Source organism: Suillus paluster (assembly GCF_016628075.1).
Source record: "Suillus paluster strain FC165 chromosome Unknown EDB91scaffold_52, whole genome shotgun sequence".
NCBI classification, from domain to species: domain Eukaryota; kingdom Fungi; phylum Basidiomycota; class Agaricomycetes; order Boletales; family Suillaceae; genus Suillus; species Suillus paluster.
This window is the reverse complement of record NW_024537612.1, coordinates 23,852-46,523: the sequence shown is the minus strand read 5'-3', so window position 1 is coordinate 46,523 and position 22,672 is coordinate 23,852. Positions and strand designations below refer to the sequence as shown.

The 22,672-nt window shown below is 48.3% G+C and overlaps 6 protein-coding genes across 6 annotated transcripts; 2 read left to right on the top strand and 4 right to left on the bottom strand.

The window, feature by feature from the left end:
* Positions 1-1,977: 1,977 nt before the first annotated feature.
* EDB91DRAFT_1238529 (putative aminoadipate reductase) lies at positions 1,978-5,912 on the top strand (the record flags this gene model as incomplete). The annotated part of the gene is made up of 13 exons (XM_041321733.1): positions 1,978-2,286; positions 2,340-2,703; positions 2,757-3,064; positions 3,121-3,339; positions 3,390-3,496; positions 3,546-3,761; positions 3,810-3,971; positions 4,028-4,192; positions 4,248-4,791; positions 4,838-5,116; positions 5,174-5,323; positions 5,382-5,636; positions 5,694-5,912. 13 exons carry the CDS (start codon positions 1,978-1,980, stop codon positions 5,910-5,912), a joined length of 3,297 nt encoding a protein of 1,098 aa, XP_041174374.1.
* An 87-nt stretch (positions 5,913-5,999) lies between these two features.
* EDB91DRAFT_1299828 (uncharacterized protein) lies at positions 6,000-10,070 on the bottom strand (the record flags this gene model as incomplete). The annotated part of the gene is made up of 17 exons (XM_041324966.1): positions 6,000-6,214; positions 6,267-6,323; positions 6,373-6,717; positions 6,768-6,870; positions 6,926-7,018; positions 7,071-7,266; positions 7,317-7,458; positions 7,514-7,584; positions 7,638-7,969; positions 8,022-8,436; positions 8,492-8,928; positions 8,982-9,062; positions 9,113-9,374; positions 9,424-9,671; positions 9,726-9,827; positions 9,880-9,945; positions 9,974-10,070. The coding sequence occupies 17 exons, from the start codon at positions 10,068-10,070 to the stop codon at positions 6,145-6,147; spliced, it is 3,117 nt and encodes a 1,038-aa protein (XP_041174373.1). The 3' UTR covers positions 6,000-6,144.
* A 172-nt stretch (positions 10,071-10,242) lies between these two features.
* Positions 10,243-11,531, bottom strand: EDB91DRAFT_1148206 (uncharacterized protein). Its single transcript, XM_041319323.1, has 4 exons — positions 11,408-11,531; positions 11,014-11,357; positions 10,729-10,961; positions 10,243-10,683 (listed from the first exon to the last, which is right to left on the bottom strand). The coding sequence occupies exons 1-4, from the start codon at positions 11,484-11,486 to the stop codon at positions 10,494-10,496; spliced, it is 846 nt and encodes a 281-aa protein (XP_041174372.1). The 5' UTR covers positions 11,487-11,531; the 3' UTR covers positions 10,243-10,493.
* A 1,234-nt stretch (positions 11,532-12,765) lies between these two features.
* On the bottom strand, positions 12,766-13,558 carry EDB91DRAFT_1148203 (uncharacterized protein). The gene has a single exon (XM_041319322.1). The coding sequence runs from the start codon at positions 13,533-13,535 to the stop codon at positions 12,837-12,839; it is 699 nt and encodes a 232-aa protein (XP_041174371.1). The 5' UTR covers positions 13,536-13,558; the 3' UTR covers positions 12,766-12,836.
* A 2,158-nt stretch (positions 13,559-15,716) lies between these two features.
* On the bottom strand, positions 15,717-20,055 carry EDB91DRAFT_630843 (Piwi-domain-containing protein). The gene is made up of 25 exons (XM_041327943.1): positions 19,638-20,055; positions 19,363-19,523; positions 19,236-19,312; positions 19,076-19,177; positions 18,939-19,028; positions 18,830-18,889; positions 18,523-18,775; positions 18,217-18,462; positions 18,045-18,170; positions 17,840-17,993; positions 17,785-17,790; positions 17,679-17,734; positions 17,478-17,627; positions 17,407-17,424; positions 17,284-17,351; positions 17,149-17,234; positions 16,935-17,092; positions 16,763-16,886; positions 16,636-16,714; positions 16,555-16,584; positions 16,390-16,505; positions 16,273-16,333; positions 16,139-16,218; positions 16,079-16,086; positions 15,717-16,016 (listed from the first exon to the last, which is right to left on the bottom strand). The coding sequence occupies exons 1-25, from the start codon at positions 19,744-19,746 to the stop codon at positions 15,843-15,845; spliced, it is 2,592 nt and encodes an 863-aa protein (XP_041174370.1). The 5' UTR covers positions 19,747-20,055; the 3' UTR covers positions 15,717-15,842.
* On the top strand, positions 19,869-22,484 carry EDB91DRAFT_1299812 (uncharacterized protein). The gene is made up of 9 exons (XM_041324965.1): positions 19,869-20,555; positions 20,608-20,689; positions 20,745-20,949; positions 21,005-21,135; positions 21,198-21,336; positions 21,388-21,564; positions 21,620-21,792; positions 21,856-21,995; positions 22,040-22,484. The coding sequence occupies exons 1-9, from the start codon at positions 20,180-20,182 to the stop codon at positions 22,360-22,362; spliced, it is 1,746 nt and encodes a 581-aa protein (XP_041174369.1). The 5' UTR covers positions 19,869-20,179; the 3' UTR covers positions 22,363-22,484.
* The last annotated feature ends 188 nt before the right edge of the window (positions 22,485-22,672 follow it).

Below are 22,672 nucleotides of genomic sequence, written 5' to 3'. Positions count from 1 at the left end.
CTCACTGCCTGGAATTATCACAAGTAAGGCGCAAAAGCTGTGCAGTAGCTTGATGGTTTCACCTGCGTACTCAAAAGGTCAGAGGACAAGGGACCGCATATCATCATAGCGCGCGCTGTGTACAAAATTGTCACTTAGAATGGAGGTCGGCGAAAGAGAAACAAGCGCATAATGGTACTGGCGGCTGTCAGCAACTCATTCTAGGTTCGTCCTCGAACATCGTGATGATCAGACCAAAGGTGAAATCGAGGACACAATGTTTCCTTTAACACCGCTGCCTCCGAGAATAATGTTCTCGAGGTCTGTATGGAGACGATTAAGGAAGATAAGAAGTGACAGCTAGAGATGAACTCCAAAGGACAGGCACGGGGGCCCACCAAAAAGCATCTCGAGCTTGAGGCATGGAATTTGCTGGACTCGCAACAAGGGAACTTTAGATTAACGAGTGCAACAGGTTCTTATCCCGCGAAAAGCTAGAGCAGGAATTACGCACACAAATAGTTTACCAATGAACGGTAGGTGCAGTGCTACTAGGTGACACCAAGCCTTAGAAAGACCTCGCTTGCGGATTCATACAGAACTTGCATAGATTCGATGACGACGCCGTCACGATAATCAAAACCATGCAAGTTCTGTTGTCACCAAAGCCATGGAGGTTCTGCATGACGATGATAACCGGGAGATACCGGACGATGATCTGTGTTTGTACTTACTATCTTTGACCCAGAGTTGCAAAATGCGATGTAGCACACTCATCTTTCGCTCATTTTCTTTGCACAATGATTCTGAAGGATGATCAATGCATAGCTCACTGTCTGTATTTTTTATTTCACAAAAAATGGACGAGAAGTGCTTGCAGGAGTAAAACACTGCTCAGAAAGTGTACTTTCCACGCCAATTCATCACAGGGAAGCCATCGCATCGACCAAAAAAAAATCAGGAATTTTACGCATGATTCCTCATTACCTTCTAACACTGCTCTAATTTTTTCCGACACAAAAATCGAGCTGTGTTGTGCGACACTTTAAATGTTGTACTTCATTCGATCAACACTTGACGGCGTCGGAGAGTAAAAACGGCAGTGTGACACAGTGTGACATGATCAATTCTGTGCAGGTGAGAAATTTTGCAACTCTGTGCTCAAACACCGTTCACGCCGGCTTCTCTCTGGCAACGTAGCCTCAACAAAATTTGCAAATGTGTTTTACATAGCGCTGAAGCCTGAACTGAGTCCTACGTCCCCCTGTTGTCGCCGTTTTTAAATGTTGTGTTATTGTTGAGCTATCACGCGAACATCGAAAAGTTTTGCAACTCTGGGCCAGAGATAGTACGATTGACTAGCACCTAGTACCGATCGAGAAGGTCGCTGTCAGGCCCGGGAGCGTACCACTAAACAGCTTGTCCGACCGAACTCTCTCAACAAGCTGTCGCAATATTCTGACACCAAAAAGTCAGACATCCTCTGTTATTGGGCCATCATGGTCGTGATAATGTCATAGGACACAAAAATAACTGATGAACCGATGCAAGATGGACAAATCCATCATGCATTACATCAATTTGCACAGCCATGTATCGTGGCACTAGATGATGTCCTGGTGAGTTCTAAGCGGCCCACTGGCAGTGGCGCGTTGCTGATCATTGCTATTCGTCACACTTACAGGATGATAAACTTTGAGAATTTCTAGATAGTCTGGCTTATCACTACCCAGTACATAACCGCCAAGCGCTCACTGGCGAAGGCAGCATTATATGACACGTCTTCGGCTCGGACATAGACTCAAGCTCAAGAATGAAACCGTGAAACGTAATGTCGGGGTTTTCTACCCAGTTAATGAATCTTTCGCATTATGCCGCTTGATAAAAGACTCCAAGTTCGTGGCAACCTACTCCTGCGTACATTCAGCCCCACGAGATCCTACTAAGTTACTCCATTTTCAACAATCAGGTTGACCAACCGTAACAATAGCATTCATCATGGTTGCTTCACACTATCGAAGATCTGTCAATTACCCTCCCCTTGACGGATCTCTGTTCCTCCCAGATTTGATGGAGTTCAATGCACAACATAACTCAGACGTCGCTTTCTTTATCTATGAGAAACTTGACAGCGACGACCTGGTCTCTATCTCACACTCGGACTTCTATCAAGCTTGTCATCGAGCCTCCCAGAAAATTAGACCAGGTCGCGCAGGCGCAGACAAAGAGGTGATTGCCCTCATCGGGAACTCCGACACCCTTCTTTACCAGACGGTATTTATCGGTATTATCTTTGCTGGGCTGGTTGTATGTGCATAGATTCTCTGAATGAATAAGCCCCTCATCGTTGCTATTTTAAGCCTTTCCCCATGTCCCCCCGCAATTCAGCGGCGGCAGTCATAAACATGATGCAGAAAACAAAGTGCCGTCGTTTGATTACGACCCTGCACTCTCTTACTTCCCTGGTTGACGAAATCACAGCGGACTTCGTGTCTCGTGCCACTCAAACGGGCCAGCTGCAGATTGATGAGATCCCGGCGCTGAAACACCTGTACCCCGCGCTTGTCAGTGGTGCTCCGAACGGGGCCCTTTCGCCATACCCTTCCCCTGTTTCACCATCGTCTGAGAACGATATATTATTCTACCTGCATTCCTCGGGCAGCACTGGCTTCCCAAAACCCATTCCAATAAGCAACCTGACTGCCATCCATTGGTGCATTAGTCGTGAGTGAAACAATCTGCACAGCAAAAAAAACATGCTAAGATTGAGTGGGCAGCACCCATTCTCGACCACATCGACTTTCCCGGTCATATCCGCATTGGTACTGCATCCTTGCCCTCATTCCATACTCTTGGTATATATCTTCAGCTGCTCATCCCCATCACCTCCCTGAGCAGCGTGTCTATTTACCCACCTACATCCCTCCTCGATCCCTCGGCAGCCCCTGTAGTACCCAACTCGCAAAATGTCCTAGACTCTGTACTTAAGACGAAATCGAACGCTTTGGTAGCCGCGCCTACCTTCCTGGAGAAATGGGCGTTGTCGCCAAATGCTGTCGATACTCTGAAGACGCTCGAATATGTTGTAAGCATGTTATTGATATTTTAACAAGGGATGGCTCACGCTGTCTCCAATGGCAGGTCTATGCTGGCGGTCCGCTTGCACCTAAGATGGGAAATGTCCTGGTGGACGCAGGTGTCAAGCTGTCTTGTGCTTACGGCGCTACAGAATTTGGGATCAACACTTATTTTTTCCGAAATGCGGTCGAGCAAAAATTTTGGGACTGGGTGCGATTTGGACCAAACTCCAAGATCAGATGGGCTCCTCAGGACGATGGTACATACGAATGCCAAGTTTTGGTGTGTCTCGGTTTCTATACTCTCTTTCAGCATTGAACACTTCCTCGCAGACAACTCCGACGCATCAAGTGTCCGTAGAGAATCTTCCGGACGTTAAGGGTTATACTACTTCGGATGTATTTGTCAAGCATCCGACGATAGAGGGTCTGTGGAAGATGTACGACTGCAACTCGTGTCATTCATACTCTCTGACGTTTTCCTTAAAGCGTAGGAAGGATCGATGACGTTTTGATACTCTCATCTGGGGAAAAGACAGTACCGGCCCCCATGGAGAGCATCATCGGCGCAAACCCCTATGTGAACGGCACCGTCATGTTCGGCCGTGGACGCAACCAAGTCGGAATCCTCATAGAGCCCCGTGCGGGATGCGAAATCGACGTCGACGACGAAAAACAGCTTGCTGAGTTCAGGAATCAAGTGTGGTAAGCTCCCTACAAAAACGTATGCTGCTAAGTCTGAAGGCCCTGAAGGCCTGAAATAGAGGAAGCGAATCACGAGGCTCCTGCCTTCAGCAGGATCTTCAAGGAGATGGTTCTGGTGACACGAAATGAGAAGCCCATGCTTCGAGCTGGAAAGGGGACCGTCACTAAGAAAGCAACTGTCAAGCTGTATGAGAAGGAGATTGATGCCCTGTGAGCATAATAATATACATTTGCCATTCCGCGAACTTGACATTCATGAACGATAGATATGAAAAGGTGGAGGGCAGCACAAGAGCGGGCATCGATGTTCCTTTGCCTACAAGCTGGACTGCGGAAGACGTCGAGGGTTGGCTTATGGTCCACGCCGCTGCTGTGAACTCCAACAAGGCGGTCGATCCTGACACAGATCTTTTTGCTCAGGGCTTTGACAGGTCGGTCTAAGGTGAATTAAGGCTACATAGTGCTCTGCTTACTCCATACTTCTAGTCTCTCTGCGACATTCTTCAAAAACCGCATCATTGGCTCCCTCAGCTCATCTTCAAACCGTGACGTTCAAGCATCAGCATCGCGGATCGACCAGAACGTCGTATTTTCAAGTCCTTCAATTCGCCAGCTCGCGAGAAGCGTCATCAACGCAGTATTTCAACGGAACGGTTCAGGCGCTGTTGATATCAAAACTAAAATCGAGGACATGATCGAAAATTATTCAGTCGGATTTGGGGACTCCAGAGAAGCCATGGCCTCTCTAGTTAATGACTACAACCAAAGCGGTCATGTGGTCGTCTTGACTGGGTCCACGGGAGGTCTCGGTTCATACTTGCTTGCGGATCTACTACAGCGAGAGGACGTGTCAGTGGTATATGCCTTCAATCGCCCGTCGAAGGCTGCGACATCCATCCAACAACGTCAAGAACATGGGTTCGAAGACCGCGGTTTGGATGTCACCCTGCTACAGTCAGAGAAACTGGTGTTTGTAGAAAGTGATACCACTCGCGGTGACCTGGGTCTGGATAAGGAGTTATATCAGAAGGTTTGCTTCGTTTCCAGTGTTACTGATTCTACTAAAGACAACGTAGATCTGCACATCTGTCACAACTATCATTCACAACGCTTGGAAACTCGACTTTAACCTGGCGCTCTCGTCATTCGAGCCTCATGTGCGTGGAACGCGGAATCTTATAGACCTGGCACTATCTTCTCCGCGTCATCCAAAGCCGCGTTTCATGTTCACCTCTTCTATCGCATCTGCCCAAGGCTGGGATAGAGAGAAAGGGCCTTTCCCGGAAGAAGTACAGTATGATGCAGGGGTGGCAGTAGGCCCTGGCTACGGCGCGAGCAAATACGTGTCTGAGAGGGTAAGTCACAAACTAGTTCCGGGGGGTATGCATTCAACGAATATTTTTCCAATCAAGGTCCTCGTCAACAGCAAATTGCCGGCATCCTCATTCAGAATTGCACAGATATCAGGAGGGCGCCCACGAGGAGCTTGGTCGACGACTGACTGGTTACCGATCGTCGTCAAGTCGAGTGTAAGTCTAGGTGCGCTTCCAGAAGCCAAAGGGGTAAGTTTATCCTTGTCGAAGCCACCAAGGATACCCATTAATGTCATACGCACTTTAGCTTCTATCCTGGATCCCTTTCCACGCCGTATCACATGCTATCCTTGATGTAGCATTCTCGGAAGAACCTCCAATCGCCATTAATCTGGTGCATCCAAGACCGATAGCGTGGACGACGTTGATGCAGCCTGTTGCGGACGCCATTCTTGAGCGTAAAGTAACAAGCAACCCGCTGCCTCTCGTGCCGTTCTCGGAGTGGCTCGAAAGACTCGAATCGAGTGCCAAGGACTTGAGCGAAGAAAACATCAAGCGCATTGTACGTTCATTTCAGTGGCTGGCCAGAACTTTTCCCCCATCTGATCTTCGATTGCAGCCTGCTATCAAGCTTCTCGACTTCATGCATTTCATGACTCGATCAGATATTGCGATCAGGGCATCTGGGAAGATGCGCTCCGAAGCGGGTGGCTTTACCCTATTCGCCACTGGTGTGGCCGAGCGCGTCAGTCCGACGGTGAAGGAGCTGGAGCCGTTGTCGGCGGCGGACGCAGCACAGTGGGTGGACTATTGGGCGTCAGTGGGGATGTTTAAATGAAGGAGTGTGCTTATTTGCACTGTCAACTGCGTGCATCGAACATTTGAAGGACTGACAAGGACCCTACCCTCACAAATAACTTCACATTCTACTGTACGGGTAAATCACAAGGAGATAGATACACACAGAAGTCCACTACAGGTAGGAGGCACTCCACGGCCAGGCCCTCACTCAAATCATGGCGGTGAACGCTGCCATACCCCAATGCTATGTTGCACAACGAACATGGCTATCATATCCTCGTGAGATCACTGAGCCTCCGAGCAAAAGCATCACGACACTGATAATGAGTCACCTCTCCCCTGAAAAATGTGAACGTCAGAAAACGTCATTAAACGCCAGCAACGGATTCACCTAGGAGCGTGAACTGCGATAACACTACTACCAAGACGTTTATGGCATTGGGGACAACTTCGCACAAGTCATCAGCAACATCCACGCGGGAAAAGATCGGACATACATTCTACTATCCGTCACTCTGACACGCCTAGACTCTAGCAGCATCAGCTTCCTAGCGACTTGTTCATTCCGCGCTTTGTGAATATCGCGAATGACATGACTATCGAATATTGGCGCTCGTAAAGCTTCTTGAAGGAATGGGCGCACGTCACGAGCAGTGACGAGGGGAGGGAGAAGTTGAAGAGTTTCAACGGAGTCTAAGCGAGGACTGTGTCGACTAATCAAGTTTAGGGCGGGCTGTAACAAGTTCGGCGCTGCCTTATCGGTGGGACGGAGGTAGAGCTTGAGAAGAGTCAAGAAGATATTTCTGGTGGTTGCGTTTGGATTATATATTCGCTTGCAGTATCTTCGACAGGGTCAGCGACATATTGAGATTGTGGGAGAGGAAAGACACACTCTTCGGCCTTGGAATAATCCCGGAGCTTGTAAACGTAGAGCTCAAGAGCATGGTCGTGCCTTCCCATACGTCCCAACAACACAGCTCGTGCTTCGTAAAGATCTGCAGAGTAAAAGTATCAACATCCACGGTGAGTTTTATTTTGGAACTGGCTGACTCTCAGACAGTAAACCATACAAGCGATCGGGGCGGTAGTAATCAGTGGTATCAATGAAGCGAAGGAGCTTCGAGTAAACCTCCGATCCTTTGGCTAACGGACATTTGGTCAGAACATTTGTCCACTAACATGATAAATGACTAACCCTCATCTCCTCGTTTGCGAGCGTTCAGCGTCATGTTCAGATAGAGCACTGCCAGCCGATCGTGGAACGCAGGACTCTCTTCACCTTTCTCATCAATCAGATACTCGATATAACGAGTAGATATGGTGGGGTCAATCTTTTCTAGGTAATCCGTTACTTGACCTCGAGGGAGTTCAACGTCGTCCGATGTAAATATCTTGAAAAAATGTCAGCAAGGAACCTGACAAGAAAACATACAATGATCACCTGGAAAGCCACATCACGGTCCTCCTCAAAGATCCAGCGGGAGGACTCAAATACTTGGTTGATGTACTCAGGACCAAGTTTCCGTAGGTAGGATATGGACGGATCAAGCTTGTCTTTTATGTCCGTCTCCTTCTCGCTTAACCTAAACAACGTCCTTGATCTGCAGGCGCAACCGAGTAGAAGACATAAATACTTACTGGTGGAGAAGATTGAGAGCCTTAGCATGCATCTTCTTTCCGTTGTAGAGATATATTAGCTCCGCAAATTTCTGGTGACGTTAGTAAATATTACATGTGAGCACGGGTAAGAGATTTGACGCACTTCTCGTGCCCGGAGCTCCTCCTCGACCTCTGATACTTCGCACCAATTGGGTAATCGACAAAGTGCACCAAGGAGGGCCGGCTGAGTGACAAGATAAGACTTGAACAGTGCTGTGTCCACAATCTGCGCGAACCGCACAAGCTGCTCTGGAGTCAACAGGGTCAAAGGTATGTTCGGCAGCGCAAATAATTCTTCGGTCGAAGTCTCAGAGAGGAAAGGCCACTGGTGAGACTGAGCAGGTGCAATATGTACTGCTGCGAGTGCGCCTGCCACTTTGGGACGACGATCAGTAAGGTATCGCCATAGAGCATCTACCGACCGGCTGAAATCATCTAGAAAGTGGTTTAACACGACTAGTCAACGAGGATAGAAAATCTGACTGACCTACTTGCTTTACCTTCTTCCTCCCACTAATAGATGCAGTATCATCGTCTTTGTCTTTCAACGAGGACAAAAGTGCACCAAACGCAGTTCCCCGACGAACGGGAGCCCTGACTGACGTTGCGGGGGGCGACGGCTGCTCCAAGAGTTTCTCTTTGCTTGCATTGTCATTTTGGGACTTTGTTGAGGTTGCGTCGTCGTTCTTGGGCGTGAGTGACTGATGTGCAGGTCCCCCGAAAAGTGGAATCCAGTCATCTGCAGGAACAGAAAGACGTCCGGCGATGCGCTCGGGATAGAGAGCAACGACCTTGGCGGGGTTGAGATCAAGCTCAAGGAAAGAATTTATAGCATCATCGAACTTTCCCAGCCGGAATTGAGACACGGCGTGAAGGGCGCGAATGTGAGTTTGTCGTTGGTCCTGCAGAAGGTGGATAGTGTTATGTCTCTCAGTAAATGAATCAATTGAAACGAACCTTGTCTGGTAAAAGAGCTTTGTCCAAAGTATCAAGCAGCGAAAGTGCTTCAGAATAGAGGCAACGCTGGACAAGTTCATCAATCTGATCTCCCCATGACCTCATCCGGAATTGCCATACGGAGCTACCCTCGGCGGTAGCTATTGTGCGGTCGCTCGGAGTAGCAACGAGGAAGAGAGGGGCCTTGGCGGCAGGAGAAGACGTCAAGAGTCTAATTGTGCAAGTGGAGGTAGGGGACGCTACGGGTGTCGGTGGGAAGGGAATAGTTTGGACGGGTTGCGTTGTCAGTGACGATATGACTTGTACAACGGGAGAGGGGATGAGGGATGACTGAGGGGCAGCTGGTGCGCCTCCAGATGGAGGAGAAGTACTTTCGTTCTCCGGCACCGGGACGGTACCAGGAGGAAGTATTGAGAAAATGTATGGGTTGACAAAAGCTAGACAAGACGATCAAGAAACTGGTGAGGACTGGACAGATTAAAGTGCTGACCAACTTCATCAGGGGGACTTGGCCAATCGATCGTTGCTGGCTTGGTCTGCCTGCCATCAGTACCGATGATAAATCCCTGATCTACCGGAAGCTTCAGCTATCTATTGCCTCGAACCAAATACTTGACATACTGTCTTTGACAATGAGTGCCTCGGTATCACTCAGCCGCACCAACCCAGGCTTAGCTTTGGCTCCCAGCCCGAGGGTCATGTACCCAGTAATCCCAGAAAACGCGCCCATGGAAGAAATATTCGCGGGTATAGGTGTGGTGACATCGAGTGTCGTGAGCTTACTGATGGAGAATAGAGCGTACTCGGTAGGTGAGTACGCAAAGCAAATGTTATCACAGTCAAGAAACACCACAGCACGCGGCGAGTGCGGAAGAATAGTTTCCTATGAGCTAGTTCAGATGGGGTCTTCGACAAGCACAGCGAATTCGTACCCTGACTTCCTGTGCCTCGCCGTCCTTCCACGTGTATATCACCACCTTCCTTCGGCACCCCACAATAAGCTGCGTCACCATCGTAGGGATCGGGCCTGCCCTTCCGACGCTATTAGCGCTACCTTGGGCATCACTTGGGGCGACGTTGTGCACGGAAGAGTGAACAGCGAATGATAATGCACCCTTGGCTCTTGTAAGCGGCGTTGGAGGAGCAAAGCTCGGGAGAGGATACAGAGTTAGTATAGTTTCTGTAGAGGAAATTCATGATCCTCGACAGAAGCATTCTATGTTGTTGGTCATACCGGTGAGAATGACCAGAGAGTTGATATCCTTGACATAGCCCAGCTGGTCAATAGGTCTACGAGACAGAGCCTTCTTAGTGTCCACCAAAGTTGATACATTCTCTTGGTAGTGACATGAGCATTTAAGCACTAGCAGCATCCCGCAGTAGCATACCGGAAAGTTCGCTGTACTCGTATATGTAGAGATTGCCTGTTGCTGTTCCGACATACAACCTGTCACCTGCGTACTACGATTGAGCATATTACACCTGCAACCTTCTCTGAGAACTTGCCCTGCACGAGTAAGGCCTCTGGTCTTTCTTTGAATCCGCTGAGGACTGTAGTCGGTGGGTTGAACGGCGCCATGAGTGACTGGTCGGAATGATCACTGGCAGGTCGTGAATGCAGCTGCAGGGACTGTGAATTGAATCATCGTACTGATTGCCATAAACGGCATCACGTCATTTTCCCTTGCGAGGCATTCAAGAACCTTTATGCATTATGTTCCAGGACCAGTCGTGACGTATGCACCTTGCGCTTGGGAAACGGTCGTGTACTTATATTGGTATCCTACTACTAGCGACCACAAGTACTGGACTATGTGAATCTACGGTGGCCATGCGTTGCCTTGCTCTCAATATCATGATATGCGCCTGGCAGCAGTAGCCCGATATTGGGGGTACGCGGTCTCTGTCAGGCTGTTGCTTTTGGCTTTCTGAGATGGTGTCGGTGTCGCGCTCTCTGCGTTAAGGACTCTGTATATTAGAATTATCCAAAACGGAGCACCTTTCAGACTGCCCGCATTTGTCTCTCTAGAACCTTGGCGGAAGGGAAATAGTCCTCCAACTTGCGGATCATAGCCTCCACGGTGTTCAAGTATGCATCCAAATTTGAGACTAGTTCTTCCTGGGACAATGGCGGGGGGAATTGCTCTCGAAAGGCCTGCTGGAATGCGGCGTCCGCCTGTTCTGCAGTCAAGCTAAAGATTGTTAGCCTGACATCCCGGAGACCATGAAAGACTTACGTCACAGACAACAGTTCTTGTTTTTGTTCCTCTTCCCATTGGGTGACCTCCATTAACCACTCCTTACATTCTTGATACGAGTCTGCCATCATTTTTTTCTCCTTATCAGAAAGTTGGTGATGAAACGTTAGATTGGACGGTATATCAAGGCCGGGGAAGCATCCCGGAAAATAGTCATTCAGACGTTCCGCGAGGGACCACGACTCATGTGATGTCACAAGGTAGTAAACATGCTATCTGGAATGAAGCTAAAATGAGGGCGAGCTTGCAACCTAAGAAACGCACCAATAAACACAAATTCTTGACAAGCAAAAAATAAAGCAGCCTGTCATGCTTGTCGGCATCAACGTAACCATTGATCCTCTTCAGCTCGCGTTCTGTGAGCAGTCTCATATCAGAGCTAGGTTCGTTCGTGTAATACTCCTGCCACGACAGCGCAGCGGAAGCCATCTGGACCGAATGTCTCCGGAAAGTGTCAACCATGGCAAGGAGGTTGAGCAAATCTGGGATCTGCCCGAGAATAAAAAAAGGCCGAAGGATGTTACGTATCGCGTAGAAGACAACGAAATGTGGCGTCTGTTCATCTGCAGATGCGGGTTCATTCTCAAGTAGCATAGAAGATATGTAGTCTGCAGCTGTGAGTGAGGTGCGCGTACTACGGATGATGAACATGAAGCACCATATATTTCTCGGTGGCCTTTTGGGTCGTATTCGGAGCCCATTTCCATAGCGGATATCATTTGATGAAGCGCTTCCATGACTCGACGGTATGTACTAATCAGGGGACCAGTTGTGGGACTGTTCAAGCCAACAATTTGTGCATTGGACTCGGATGAGTTTTAAGTGTCAGGTGATCCTATTCGGCCCTTGCCGAAGTTGTTACGAAATGGCAACGGTCTCAAACTGCTAGGGAGACGACTACTAGTATCATTCCCTGCAATGCAAAACTTTCCGCAAAACTTTTGTAGCTCCTCAATCACATCACTTTTTCTTTCTCAAATTTGCCCCATAACAGATTCGTATATCCTCTACATGGATCTGATTTTTACTGATTTTTAGGATGATGTGGTGTCACGGTGGTGTCGGAGCAAACCCGATGAAATTCAGGGCAAAATTTGGTCACATCTTGTCACGCCTCGGCATGGTAGCGGCTATCCGCAGCCTTCAAACAGTTGTCGAACTTTGTCGAAGTGCGCATCGCGAAAGGCTCGAAAATGGTGAATACAGCAGTGTTATTGAATCGTGGTTGATCTAGTTACTGCGATAGTTACTGTGGTTGCACTGGTATTGCTGATAGGCTCATGAATAGAATTGATGCCCTGCATAATTGTGCTGAGTCTGCGCCATGTCACCAACTCGAAATCGGCATCACTCACTGGTGCAAAGTGAGGGTGTGGAGAGTGAGGCTGAAGTGCAGGATGCTGCTGCGCACGCCAACGAAGGGTATGGTATAGCACTTTAAATTGGGCAGCTGCTGCCAAGAGGTTTTTAGCCCTCTTCTTTCTGATAGCCTGGATAGCGGCCGCGATGTTGGCCTCACGAGTGGGATCTTCTTCGGCTTTTTTGGAGTGTTTTCCTGTGTGATTCTATCAGCGAGAACAGTGTGTGATGTCTGTAAGACTTGAATGCTTGACTGCAGAGGATGGGTGCTGTCACTGCTGTGTGTGCCGAGGAGGAGATTGAATTATTTACGCAACAGTCCCCTGTTTGGTGTCACGCGGTTGTACTCGTCGTTGATTCTACCACTGTAGTACCTCAACGCAAGAGAGTGACCTTTATCGAATTGGTGTTCTAACATCCCTACAAGGTGCTCATTATGGTCCGGGTAAAACTTTACGAATACCTTTGCAGGATCTTTGGGATCTGGGTGATTTGTGTTCGACCAAGATTGCAAATTACCACTATTTCATCTCTCGCAGCTGCAACATCCAGAAAATTTTATTCTACTTGTACAAAACATCATTTCTAGATACTCTGCATATGCCTGAATTTTTTCGATGTCAGTTGAGCACGATGTTGAAGTGTTATGAACTTTTTGCATATCAGGAACCGTTTGCATATTGCAGGGAATGATAGTATGCGTGCAAATGTTCCGTTGAGACTTCTACTTATTCTTCTTCTTCATCCGAGTCCCCAAACAAACAGGGCCCCCCATACATCTCCTCATCATTCAGTCCACATCGTACAACCTGGGGTGAGACTCGATACGCGAGTGTGGCAGGGATGCAAGGTGGTATCTGCATCTCGGACTCTGCCTCCGTCGATGTACAAAGTGGCTTGTTCTCTTCGGCGAAGTCGGTGTCTTTGACGGAGCCGGAATTTGTGTAACCATCGGGACTTCCTTCCAACTGTGAATCTTCAAAATGCTGTGGTTGGTGGCGGCAATGATCAGTTTCCCCCATCGAGTGCTCTTCCACCTCGTCGTTCATCGTTGGCCTGTGTTTATCTTCGCCGTTCAACTTGACCGACCGTGGACTTCTCGTCGAACTCTGTGGATTCCATATCTGTGCCGTTCCGTCCAAACGAGGCCTGATGGCACAGCCGACACCCTCCCGAGCGCGAGTGAAATAGACATCATCATTGTTGTGCTCCTCTACAGACTCAAGGTTTAGGATCTTCCCGATGGTTTTCCATGGGTCCGGATCATTCAGAATGTCCAGAGGTAACCCAGGATCGCATACATCCGAGCCGCCGAAAGAAGATCCGAGTGACGAATCGAAAGCAGTCGAATAACAACCTTCCACAGGTTCTGTTCGAATGGCAGGATATAATGGCTGAAAAGTTTGACGATGTCGCGTGTCAGACATCGCAATGGAGGACTTCAGAACCGGTCCCTCCGAAGGTTGGGCGGCGCAGAACGGCGATTCGTTTATTTTTTGACCCCTTTCAAGAGTTGTAAGTGTGTGTCGTGTTTCGAAGGGGGAGGCTGAAACCGGCTTAATATCATTCGGGTGGTACATCGACTGCGGGATGGATCGCAATCTTGCTGAGGATCCAGATGCAGAGGCGTGACCTTGAGGGCTGCTGAACCTGACGGAGCTATCCCATCCCAAGAACTGTGGAGGATTGTTTGTAAGGATGGGTGCGGGGGAACCAAGCGGAGAATTGGAGCGGGATGGCGATCGGTGCAAGAAAGGCTCGTAATTGGGACTCCATCCATCATGTGACTTTGCCGCTGAGGACGCATCTGAACACACGAAGGAGCCTGGTGATGACAGTGGCGATGTATCCATGTCGAGAATGCACTCCTCTGACCCTTGAGAGTTAGAGCCGAAAGAAAAAGGAAAGCTGTTTGACGGAGGTGAGGGGTATCGTTGTGGGCCCATAAGATCGGGGGTGAGTATGGATTCACGAAGGACTCCGGTCTCAGCAGTATCCATGTCGGCATAACCTAAATCATTGACGCAGCTTCCGAGGAGATGGTCTACCTCCACAGTCTGTGGCGGATTCCCATGACTGGTGACTATACGACAGTCCGGCGAAGGAGGCTGTAGCTTTCCTTTGCTCCAATGATTGGCGTAAATTACTCCTTCGTCAAGGTCATCATTGTTATCCGACGGGAATGAATGACTTGCGCTTCCTGAAGCCCGACTGGTTCGAGAGAAAATATCACTAGAAGTTCCTTGAACCTAGGACATGATCAGCGTCCTACTCGGATGCTCACCTTTCTCATTAATGTTACCTGAACGTCTGACTCATTGTCGTCATCAATAGGCAGGTGAAGATCTTCTTCGGGATCAAAGCTAGGGCCTCCATCTTCCGCGTGCGGCGAATTTCCTCGTAGGGGCAGTCCAATCATCTCTGAAAGAGGGATTGATAATATGCGGTCAATTGCATCACGATAGGCCACCGCTGACACGATCAGCGCATATAAGGCAGCTCGACCATCTATCAGGGGATATATCACATACGATCAGATAAATCAAGCGCTCGAAGTATTTTCGAAGGTCTTTTGCGGCGCTTTGAGGTCTCGTAGGTGAATGATGGGTCGCACGATGTGCTTATATGCGCCGTGGAGGGGAGGCTGCCTTTGATTTTGGCGTCTCGTTGTGCAGGAGCAAGATTTATTTGATGCAAAACAGACGTCAGGGTCATCTTTTCTGGTTTCTCCCTCTCTTCCCTTGTGTTGCATAATGCAGCTGCCAGCCTCTGTTGACCGAAATGTCGCTTCTGCAACCGACCTGTACTGTCTTTAGTCCGCGTTCGAGCAGCATTCCTACATTGCGTTATAAGTAGCCATATCATATTTTACGCTTCACTAACTTTTTCCCTCCCATGTAGTTGGCGCCTGTCATTGTTTCAATACGGGCTTGGTTGAGTATGAGAATCAATGCACTGAGTGACCATGAAACGCGTCGCGTAATGAGCACGTGATGTCTAGTCAGCTATGCAAATTGTAACAATCTCTTCCTTTCACATCTAGTACTTAATCGAAAATTCAGCCTTCACACCAACTTCACATCGTCGCGAATCTACCTAGTAGGGATCGGCTGGTAAGTCGGGTTTCTGACGACTGTCCTTCCAGATCTAACCTGTCTTCCCAGCTCTCTCGTCTCTCAAAATTGCGGAATGTATTGGTGTATCTTGACAAACTGCCTTTATTATAGATTTTGGTATCGCGAAGGAGTACCGGAACCTGCAAACCGACCTATGCGCTATCTCGTCGAGTTTAACGTCTCCCTGGAACTCCCGCATTCGCTTCAACCAACAATCACTCGGGAGTTGAGTCGGCTCGTCGCGACGATCTCAAACCACTTGCATGCATGCTGGTCTATTTTATTGCGTGGCTTCCTTCCACGGCTAACTGGTGGCTACGTGCAGCCCTCCAGCTGTTCTGATGTCGAACTCCATACTCGAGCCTAAGCAAAACGCCTTGATTGAATGTTTGTGTCGTGAAATTCCTTGTGAATTTGCGACTATCCTCGAGTACGCGCGCTCTCTCTCGTTCCCAGAGGATCCTGGCTATCGCTATCTTCGCTCGATTTCAGCCAACCCGATCGTCAGCGTCGACTTAGCGAAGCTACCCATCCTAATTGCCTGAATAGTACATCCAACAAGAAATAATACATCGGGACTAATGGACACGAAACTGACAAACGCTGAAGGCTACAAATCTATGCGAAAAACATCCTGGCCAGCATGGACGAGTGGGTTTGTGCGTAGCCCGATCGCCACTGGCTTAAGTTGAACGACGGCTTCTCACTATTGGCCGTACTCGCTACGGTTGCGGAATCATCCATGTAACGCAAACTCGCATCAAAGTGATACTCTGCACGAGCGCAGACCTTCTGCAAAATGTGAGAGGTGCAATCAGTTACAGTTCAAAAGCATCGAGATGAAGTAGTCGTACATCCGCATCTTTGAGAGAGTCGTCAGCAATGTACTTGGTAAAAGATGTAAAAGGACGTACAATAGACGGGGGCAGGTATGGAGACGGATCGAGTTGCGCTCACATACGCGTGGCAGAGAGTGTATGACACCTCTTGTATACTAGGGATGCACGAAATTTATTTGGTAATTGGTTGTTCTTCGACTAGAACTTACGGTCTGATATCAAAATCGAAATTCTCGTCCTTGAGTACAATATAGTGGGCAGGTCGGCTTGCTGGAAATAGTCATACATAGTCAGTCTGGAAATCGCCGCACATAGTATACACCAACTTCCGAGCAGCCCACCATGGGACAGGAGGTAAAAGTCTTTGGCTATCGGATTGGCAATACCTTCACTGGCGACAAACCCAGCTTGTACATTGCCGCTCTTTCGATCTCCATCTTGACTATGAGAATCGCTTAATAAGTGATGGAAACGCAGGAAGAGATACGTACGGGTTTATTGGGAAGAAGCGAACGTGATGTCTGCGAGGAAAATCAGCGATCTTTGCTTACCCAGCTGGGGTGGAAAGTCACCTCTTCCCTACAATGAGGTAGGTGACTAAAGGCCAAGGGTCACTTAATTTCACTTCAGCCCAAACCCTTCTGATAGCCTCTGATGAATTTATCAACATTCTGCGAAGTCTTATTGTCTCCTACGAACCTTTGATGTCTTGGAACTCCAGTTCACCGACACCCGTATATTCACCTTCAGAGAGACCGTCTCTGAAGAACATGAGTCTTTTCGGGGCTTTATGGTGGATCTTGCCATATCGCGAAATGGCGTCCTGCGATAAGATAAGCAACTGTCCCATTTACCAGAAGGCAGTGCGTACATAAACCATAGGACCGAGCTCGCCTATTCTCTCCTGCCGCGGCTGCTGCACCCTCGACGTTGCACTGTACTTGACGCCGTGCAGGTCATACGAAAAGACGACGCTAGCAACCGAGGGCTTGTTCTGGATACCGGGCCCGGGATGACCAACATCGGCACCTGGAAATTAAAGTCAATACCAGCACAAACGACGGATCATCGATGGCATCACGGACCAAAAAATATGAAATCTTCCTTCGTGAACCAGTCAAATGCAGGAGATGATGGGATGGAGTTCACTCCCGTTAATCGAGCGTTGATTCTGAGGGAAATTAGCTTCACATGGAGGTCATGTTTTGAATATCGCGTACTTGATGGCGATGTTATTACAGTATTGGTCAAGTCGTGATCCCGTAAACTTCGCGATGTTGTCTTCCCGCTGTGAAATACGTATTGGAAAACCACGAACGGTCGGGATATGAAGTAAAACCCACCACACATTGTGTAGACACCTGCTCACGACACAAAGTTAGCCCAGAAAGTTGCAATCAATGACGATACCTACGCCAAGAATGACATCCCCTGTTCTCTTAACATCTTGACGGATGTCAGCGGCAGATTGAGGCAGGATGACTATTACGATCTCAGGTGGCTTGTTATAACCAGGAGGGGCTCCGGCTGAGATCAATGCCAGAGAGCATGCCTCCTTGATATCCTTTGAAATTATATCCTTTAGTAAAAATAAAAATAAAAAAAGCGCCCGTACCCGTTCTACCGAGCCGACACCACTGCCTCGTTTGTATGACGGCTTAGATTTCACGGCTACAATCAACTGTCAACAACACTCTTACAAACCTAAAGAAAATTCGTACTCATCCCTGGAATACGATGGTGAATGTGAGAACTTCAACAGCACGATCAACATACCTCGTGAAGTGCAACACGTTTCAAGTGTATCCATAAACCCTTTGACAACATTTTGATCGAGCCTTAAACTGTAATCCACAACCGCCCACGCCTTGATGGTCTCAGGAGAATGTAGATGCTGTCTCGTGATGTTCCATGCTCCGTTGTTCACTTCCTATTGGCAAAAATTAGCTAAATAGAGCAATACGCGAGAAAAGCCACTTGCCGCCGACTGTTTTTTGCCGTAGGAGATGGTAGGTGGTCTGAGAAGTTGACCTTGCAACATGATTGGTTTCTCTGATATTTCCATTCCCGCGTCTTGGATATAAGGCGAAGTGGCATACTCGAGCGTCTGAGCGAAAATGATTAATGAATCTCAACTTTGGCGAATAGCTTACGGGAGGTTGGACTCGGTCGCCTTTCTGGCCAACGATCATTTCCAACCGTTTCTCTGGCCTGAATTTGGAAAAATCAACCATCATGCTCGTCATGTTCTGCGGTAGTTTACGGGTGTACCGCTGGCCTGCGGCCACAGTGCAAAGTTCAGCCGGAATGACAGTGTTTTTTCCAGATCCTCGGCTCAATTCGATGCCAATGATGTCGGGGAATGATAACCGTATGTTGTATGTTTTGTGGTAGTATTCCTGCGAAAATGACAATGAGATTCAGGATAAGACTATGGAAATGATTGATGTGGAGCGTACCGCCACAGTTGTGGGAAGTGATGAGCCGTCTTCTTGCTCTTTGGTAAACTGAAAACGTCCGGCTGCCTCAACGAGACCAACAATTTTCTTTGTCACAGTCTTTTGTGGTAGCTTTATGTCAACAAGAACATTCCGGAAAAACTGGCTGAGAATATTCCACTCTTTGCTATGCTTCTTGTAACTGAGTGCTCGTGCATTCCCTCGAATGTTCAAAACTTCTAGAGCAACGTCCACAAACGGCCCTGGTTTGTACCTAAAATGGACAACACCAGATGAGAAGCAACGCAAGCGAGTTGGCAAGACGTACATTGCTGCTGCGCTGATGTCAACGTTCACAAGAACTCTGCCAATTGCTGGTCGGACACTCCTGCGCGCCAACGTGAAGGATGATCGTTAGGTTTTGAGATACGACGTACTGAAAGAATCCGCGAAACAGCTGAAGACCTCCACGAAGATCTTTTGAGCCAGTACTGGTAAAGTAGGCTCTCCCGTTATTCGGGTATTTACTGAAGTGGCTTCAGTCATACAATCGGTTGCAGAATGTGTGACTTACAGATTCGGGGCCTGGCGAATAATAAACTGGAGGAGATTAAGGGCGACAGTGACCTTAGGCGTTTGATCACTGATTCTTCCATTGAGAAAGCTTTTGAGGTCGCTGAACCACATGTGCCATGAGATATGTCTAAACTCGAACCGAGATGCGTAGTGCGTACTCAAATGTTACCGCCTCCCCTGACACACGGGCTACCTTGACTGTAACTCGACCTTTTCCGGGAACCACAAGGGTGTACTAGTAACCAAGATCAGGCTGTGAATACTGCATCACAATCGAAAGCGTACATTTCCTGCGTTGCCATCAGGGAGATCCAGCGGTGCGGCAGAGTATAGAATACTCTTCCCGTCAAACAGACACAGACGAAAAACCCTGGGTGCCTCGTGGTTTTGGAGTCTTTCGATTATTCGATGTCTCCATCGAACATTTTCGACATCGGGTGTCATTACTAGAGAAGACTTGTTCGAACACAGTGGCTATTACTGGCACGAAGGCACACGCACCAACTGCGTAAATTTACTCAGGACGACGATAATCGTTTGTCAAGCAGGTATGTACTCACCATCGTATTGCTCGTACACTTTGACGGGGATTTGTGTTACATCGAAAGCGTTCGCATATACGGTCATGGGTTTACGTTGGCCCAACGGTACAGTAGACGCCGAAGCCATCTGGAAAGATATGTCGATCGTTGAAGGATGTAGTCCAAGATACGAGGATGATAGGGTTTAAATGAGATACAACCGCGCTTTTGAAGAAGAAATAGTGCGAATGGGTGAGGGCGAGATGGTAATCATGCACTTTGATTTGCCTGCCAGCTGCAAGGATCGTACAATATCCGACCGACTCGGATTTAGTCTTCGTGAACCATAAAACTGGAATTTCTCCCAAGCTCGTGCTCAAGAATACGAAGCTCGCGGTTCGGCGGCCTCGAGGCAAATGGAAGAGAAACGATGAGTAGATAGCAAGGAAAGGAGGTATTTTCCCAAAATTCAACTTTATACACGAACCACGTGTCAATCGTTGTATTTGGACTCGGTTCAACTTTCACGATCTTGACATCGACTGGCGCGTCGTCGAGCATCTTCAAAGCGTTCGGCGACGATGGAGGAGATGGAAGAGCAGGACATCGGCCTGCTTTATCCTTCTCGATCAGGGTCCTGCACAGGATCGACTGAAACTATTGCCTCAAGGCTCACATCCCGGCAGCCTTCTCCAATTGAATTACATGTTCCAATTGATGGTGTTGGATCGCGCCAAGACCCTTTGAGCCCACTCAAGTCGCCCTCAATGTCCAACGTTCACGATACACATTTTGGACTTCGCCCGGTTGGCCAGAAGACTGTGATACGTTCTAGAACTCTTCCTCGTCTGCCCAGATTTGATACAACTATACAATTAAGTTCGGAGTTCACTGGCTTTGAGTTTGAGCGAGACAGGGCGTTGCGAATGTCTCAATGGGTCCTGGCTTTTGCCATAGGTCAGTGCCGCGTAACATACTTAACTGTTCAATTTATACCATGCACCCGCAGTCAATTTTGATCTAGATCTCGGTCCTGTTGTTTGCGGGGTATATCCACCCTTGTGTTTGACACCCGCAGAGAAAGAGAACATGTAAGTTGCCATTGTCCCGATCAGTTTGACTTGGGTATTGAATTTCGTTCTCAAGTGCTTTCTCATCCTTCCCCGATTCTCTACAATTCGAACAAGGATCAGAAGTGCATTCTTTTCGCATACAAGATCTCGGCGCATCAACCAAAGACGTCGGTCTAGACAACGGCAACAGCAGATCAGGTAGCATTGATGGATATCTTTATGGATATTCGCACTTTTCCCAAAGAAGAGACAACACCTCAAAGCGAGGATACCAGCAGGTGAATCAGCATGGCGGGTCCAATCACTTTCTAAAATGTCGCTAACATCGATTAGACTTCTTTAGTACTTCTCTCACACCAACAGTACCCCGCACTCTTGACCACCCTAATTATGAAACTTGGGCCCTTGTTCCTGACCCATGGTGTGCCTATGCTGGAAACGGCCTGTCATAACATTGCCAACTGGTGCGCGTGCCGCTCTTGTTATATTATGTTTCAATCAACTGAATGTTGTCTGTCAAAGAAAGGTGCAGCCCATCGCCCGGTTTGACTGCTGAGCTAGGATTTCTAGGCTCGGTTCTCCATGTCGAGTTGCCCATGACTGCAGATACTCAACAATTGACGGATACTGCATCTTTTCGTGAGAAATTTGACACGACTTTGCATGTAATTAAGTTGGTTTTCTGTTTGCGTCAACGACTGACGGAACCGTATCAGCTACTGTCTTCTATAGCTCCACTTGACCCGCCTCCAATATCGATATTTGAGGCCTCTTTGTCGCATTTATGGTCAATATGGGAGTGCCTGATTCTTTGCGAGCCAATCTTGGTATTCGGATCTTCACCGGCAGCAACGAGTCAAGCAGTCTGGTGGCTCAGAGATCTGTTGCGTCCTGTGCGCCGTCTGCTTGTCATTTGTGGAATCGATGACTGACAAATTCCATTCTCAGATACCTCTTGCTAATGATTTCCGCCCTTACTTTACCATTCATGATAAGGATCACTCGCTTTTGGTCAATAAACTCCCACCTAAAGCTGGCCTTATCTTGGGTGTGACCAATCCATTCTTCCAGAAGTCGTGCACCCATTGGCCCCACGTCTTGAGCGTAGGGGTAAAAGCAAGGTATGTCTGGGGTTGCTTGTGTTCTCAACTCTCATCGTTCACATTCGTCGTCATTCGCTGCAGTCCGCGTCGTCAGGGGAGTGCGACTATTCTCGCAGGGCCACCGCCCGGATGGTGCACAAAAACTCATCGCCGATACATTTCCAAAGACCGTCAATTATTAAAGGCAACCGAAAACGCTTGTCAAGCAAGCATCCAAGACAGTGCGTCCACCAAATGGTGATTAGTACTTACTCATGATTCGTAGGGATACAAGCATCATTGGACCTCAGAAGACATTTTTGTTTGCGCACCAACACCATGTTAGTTCCTCTGAACAGATACCTCAATACTCTGATACCCTCTCCGACGGAATGTATCACCGTTTCGGGTTGTAGACGCCTAAAACCTTTCAGTTCGGCCGACTTTTTCTCTTCGCTTAAGGCGAATGGGTCCCCTCTGCCGTTTAAGTCCGCGGCTAAGCGGAGGGAGTTTTACGAAAGGTGGTTAAAGACGCCAGCATTTGGGTTGTGGTTGGCTCAGCAAGAGGAAGTAGTGCAGAAGACGCTGCAGGACAAATGGGCTGGTTGATGTCAAGTTGGTTCCTGTCGATTACCACCGAGCGCATCATAGATGAGCTTCCTTAAATCCGTATAAGTATCAGGAACATGTTATTCCGCGAAGTAGATCTTCATCAATTTTCAAGTCAGCGGTGTGACGAGAAGGTTAAGCGCCAGCTGCGCCACCGATAACAAGTAGAACCAAACAACTCTTTCCGCTATAGAACATGACGGATTTGGTGAAGTTCGCCAAGAATCTCTTGCTTTTGCTCTTCCACGTCGCTGTCGCGCAACTTGTACGCTCTCGCTGCGCTCTACGGGTCTTTTCTCTGTTCTTATTG